The sequence below is a fragment of the Aquarana catesbeiana genome, linkage group LG01, assembly GCF_042186555.1.
Source record: "Aquarana catesbeiana isolate 2022-GZ linkage group LG01, ASM4218655v1, whole genome shotgun sequence".
In the NCBI taxonomy this organism is placed as follows: domain Eukaryota; kingdom Metazoa; phylum Chordata; class Amphibia; order Anura; family Ranidae; genus Aquarana; species Aquarana catesbeiana.
The window spans coordinates 336,651,843-336,656,198 of NC_133324.1; the positions used below are offsets into that span (position 1 = coordinate 336,651,843).

The 4,356-nt window shown below is 40.6% G+C and overlaps 1 protein-coding gene across 1 annotated transcript; it reads right to left on the reverse strand.

The window, feature by feature from the left end:
• Positions 1-1,748: 1,748 nt before the first annotated feature.
• LOC141134421 (olfactory receptor 6E1-like) lies at positions 1,749-2,702 on the reverse strand. Its single transcript, XM_073623991.1, has one exon. It carries the CDS (start codon positions 2,700-2,702, stop codon positions 1,749-1,751), a length of 954 nt encoding a protein of 317 aa, XP_073480092.1.
• Positions 2,703-4,356: the final 1,654 nt, after the last annotated feature.

Genomic DNA, 4,356 nt, shown 5'->3' on the forward strand with positions numbered 1-4,356 from the left:
TTCAGAATTTCGTTTTCGTCCGAAAAATAAATGTATTTAGTTACTCCCGAAATTCGTTTTTATTTATTTTGTTTTTCGTTAAAAATTGCATTAATCCGAAAATCCAAATTAAGGTCGAATCTGTCATTGAAGGCTTATGGTGTCTGTCGAATGTTTAAAGAGGATTCGACGGAGCAGCTAAACTGTACGACGCCGTATAGTTTACCAGCTCCGTCGAATCTTCTTAGAACTTTCAACAGACACCATAAGCCAAAGTACGTGTATACTTAGTTCTAGCTATTTTACTGCTCCTCCTCTTTGGTTACAATCAGCCAATAACATTCATCATCATCATTATTTTTATTCATCTTTTCTCCCCTACGTCGAATCTTTTCTCCCCTACGTCGAATCTTTTCTCCCCTACGTCGAATCTTTTCTCTCTATGTAGAATAATCTTGGACTAATAGAGTTAAGGTTAGGCACATTGGACCACAGGTTTGATGGACACAGATTGTTTTTGTCATCATCATGTCGAATCTCCTATCTATATCGAATTGTTGTAGCAACAAAAACGAAAATAAAGCATTTGTTTATGTCGGATCTTTCGTTTTTCGGATTCTGCACTTTCGTTATCGTTTGTAAAAACGATAACGAAAATACCTGAAATTCGGACGAAAATGCATTCGGACGAAAACGAATGCACATGTCTACAACTCTGTGAATGTCCTTGAGAGGCCCAGCCAGAGCCCAGACTTGAACCTAATTGAACATCTCTGGAGAGATTTGAAAATAAATGTGTTCCAATGCTCCCCATCCAACCAGATCTTGAGAGGTCCTGCAAAGAATAATGGGAGAAACACTGACAGAGAAACCTTCAGAAATTGCTAAAACAAATCCCTTAACACCTCCTTGGGGGGGGGGGGCTGAAGGGCTGCAGGCTCCAGATCATCCTCCACAGGGCTATAATCGCATTCCTTTACAACACAGCCAGTTAGCCATGATCTGCACAGGGTGTATCTGTCTACTGCAACTACACTGCCGTTCTGACCAGAGAATTTCACGTGTCAGAAGAGCAACATAAAAGCCAGATACACCCTGTGTAGACTGACAGACTGTGTGTAAAGGAATGTGATTTCAGCCCTGTGTAGTGTGGTGGGGGGGAGCTGTATACAGTGCTGGGATGGGAAAGGAGCTCTGTCAAGTGACCTGCCTGGGGTCCCTGTCCTCTGATTCTCCAGCGTTGATCCCTGTCCTCTGCTATTCCAGCGGTAATCCCTGTCCTCTGATGTAAAGAGGAACTCTGGGAACTCAAAACTCTTAAGCCACTTTGAGTATCTTGGCGTGCGGTGGATGTATCTGTCCGCACTTTGAAAGTAGTGGGGGGGGGGGCTCAAGGTCAACTTTTGCATCGGGGCCCACAAGCTTCAAGCTACGCCTCTGCATAAATGTAATCCTTCAAACCAAGGGGTGACATGTAAAGAAGCTATATGTTCATATTTTAAACTAAGATCATTTTCAGTGAAAAAATAGTCACTGTTTGATTCAACGGAAACAATAAAAATTAGGATTAGTTGATGTGTATCCAAAATTCCTAGATCATTTAGGTAGGCCCTCACACTACATAATTTTTCGTGAAGCTAAAGAAGATTCTGAAGAGATTTTACACTCAGATTGTAATGTGTGTGTTCAGCTTTATGTTGGCCTTGTATGTACCACCCTAATTTAAATTATGTCATTTTATTTAGTTGCACCTATATTTTTAGAATGGTTTAAAACTTTTGGCTCTGGAAGTTGGCAGTATTTTTTAATGTGCGTTTTAGTGCATCCTTAAAGGTCTTGTTCCTAAAGCTATATATAAAGGGGTTTAGGAGTGGTGTTACTATGCAGTTCAACAATGCAACAATTTTTGTGGAGTCCACCTTGGAATTTTTAGAGGGTCGGACACACATGAAGATACAGCTGCCATAGACAATGAAGACTACAGTGAGGTGGGATGCACATGTAGAGAATGTCTTCCTTCGTCCAAAAGCTGATGAAATTTTCACTATAGCAGAGATAATACAGCCATATGAGACCAAGGAGAAGAACAATGATCCCAAGACCAAAGAGGAAGCTAGTATAAAATCTAACAGCTCGATAATATATGTATCTCCACAGGCCAATTTAAGCAAAGGTGCAACATCACAGAAGTAGTGGTTAATAACATTGGAACCACAAAATGGCAAGCGAAATGTAAGGACAGTCTGAGCAATGGTGTCCATAAAGCCTCCAAACCAAGAACATAAAATCATCTTTAGGCAAAGTTTTGGTTTCATGATAGTGCCATAGCGCAAAGGATGACAAATAGCAACATAGCGATCAAAAGACATTATAGCCAGAAGCAAAAACTCAGTGGTGCCCAAAAGGAAATAAATATATGACTGAGCAAGACATCCATAAAAAGATATGGTTTTGCTCCCACTGATTAGGTTAAAAAGCACTTTAGGGACAATAGCAGAAGTAAAACTAATGTCAAGGAATGCTAGATTGCTGAGAAAGAAGTACATTGGAGTGTGCAGTTGGGCATCGCTCAGGCTCACTACAATTATTGTTGCATTACCTACTAAAGTAATTGCATAGCAGATGGAAAGGATCAAAAACAGTAAGACCTGAAAGTCATAGGTAAGTGGTATCCCCAGCAGAATAAATTCTGTCACTAATGTAACATTCACTCCATCCATCATTGTAGAAATGTCTAAGAAAATACAGTAAAATGTTGCAATATATCTCTCAAAAAATACACTAACATTCATTACTAACATTTTTTGTTGACCCAGATTAGAAACAAAGAGATAATTTTGCTAACATACACATATTTAGTTAGGCCTAATTCACACTGGCACTGTCAAACCTGCATTTATATGCATTTAGAGGCCATTTAGAGGCCATATGCATTTAGAGGCAGCTGCTGTACACAAAGTGCTCTTCACTTGAAATCATACAATAAAATAATTACAGAGTTTACAATAGTGCAAAAATTGATATAAAACATAAATCATTCAATGTGAAAACAATTCATGAAAAATTATATTATTATATATTACAAAAATGTCCCAAAAAAGTGCTCTTGTGCTCCAATCCTCTGAAAAGTGCTATAGTGCTCCAAACTTTCACTCCGTGGTGTGACACACATTCCTCCTGTGTCCCCACTCACCAGATATAATGGACCCCTAGATTTTCAGTCTAAGGGTCATGCAAGCTGAAATCTGGCAGGGAATGATGACTCAAAGAGGTCCAATGGAGATCTCCCCCAGCGTGGTTGTCAAAGGTTGAGATATTCACCAAAAATGAAAAAAGGAACTAATAGTAAAGTTCTGTATAGCTGGTGTTTATTGCACAAAAAAGTTTGTACTTACGAGACACCGATGTAAAATGAGCATGTATACAATGCAGGAATTCAATCCAGGAACGCCGTATCCAGTGTGCATTGCACCAAAACCAGAAGTGACGTAGTTTGGACTCCACCAGAAACCATAAATTACGTCTTTTCATCATTTCCGGTTTCGGTGGAATGCATGCTGGATGCAGCGTTCCTGGGTCCAGGATCTATTTAGACATTCACAGCACAGCTAAATGCATGTAAACCTGTGTAAACACATGTAAATGTGTCTAAGGCCCCTTTTGGACAGAGCGTAATGCGTTAAATGAATTTGTCTGCTCAGCCGGGGGATCTCTTTGCTGATCCTTGCTGAGCAGGTGGAGCGGACACGGACACAGCTCGCTGTTCTCTATTGGGTGCTTGGATAGAAACAGACTGTTTGTTTTCATCCGACTGCCATCCAATCAGATCTGCCGGACCGATAGGGAACAGATCCCCATCCGTCTTTTTTTAGCAGACCAGCTTGGATTCCGGCAGGTGTCAGCGGACACATGTTTGCTGACATCTGCAACTCCATAGAGAACAATGGGTAGTCTGATCAGGTCCGCCTGAAAAAAAGACAGGTGGACCCGATCGGGCTGCTGGTGTGAAAGGCGTCTTGATGTGCCTAAATGTGGTTAAAGCAGGAACATCTAACATAGCAAAAAGTGATCTGGGAGGCATAAAGGTTGTTTATACTTTCCATATTACTTTCCTTAGAAAAGCTAAATGAAGGAGTGCTAGTGTAATTGAGGCCTTAAAGCAGTATTAAACCCAAATCCAAAAATGTAATAAATTGCAGCTTACCAATCATTAGATGTGATGGCTGCATTATTCTTCTTTTTTTAGGCTTTTTTCCCTCTGTTTTCACCTGGTGATCTGGCCAGTAACACACCTCCTGCATTAGAGTGCCTACACTCTGGATACATGAGTACAGGTGGTAAGGCAGACAGCAGCTTTGTCAGTAGGAAGGGGGGGTA

Bases quoted from the DNA above. Each gene is read 5' to 3' on its own strand.
- LOC141134421 (XM_073623991.1), bottom strand. From the start codon at position 2,702: ATGATGGATGGAGTGAATGTTACATTAGTGACAGAATTTATTCTGCTG.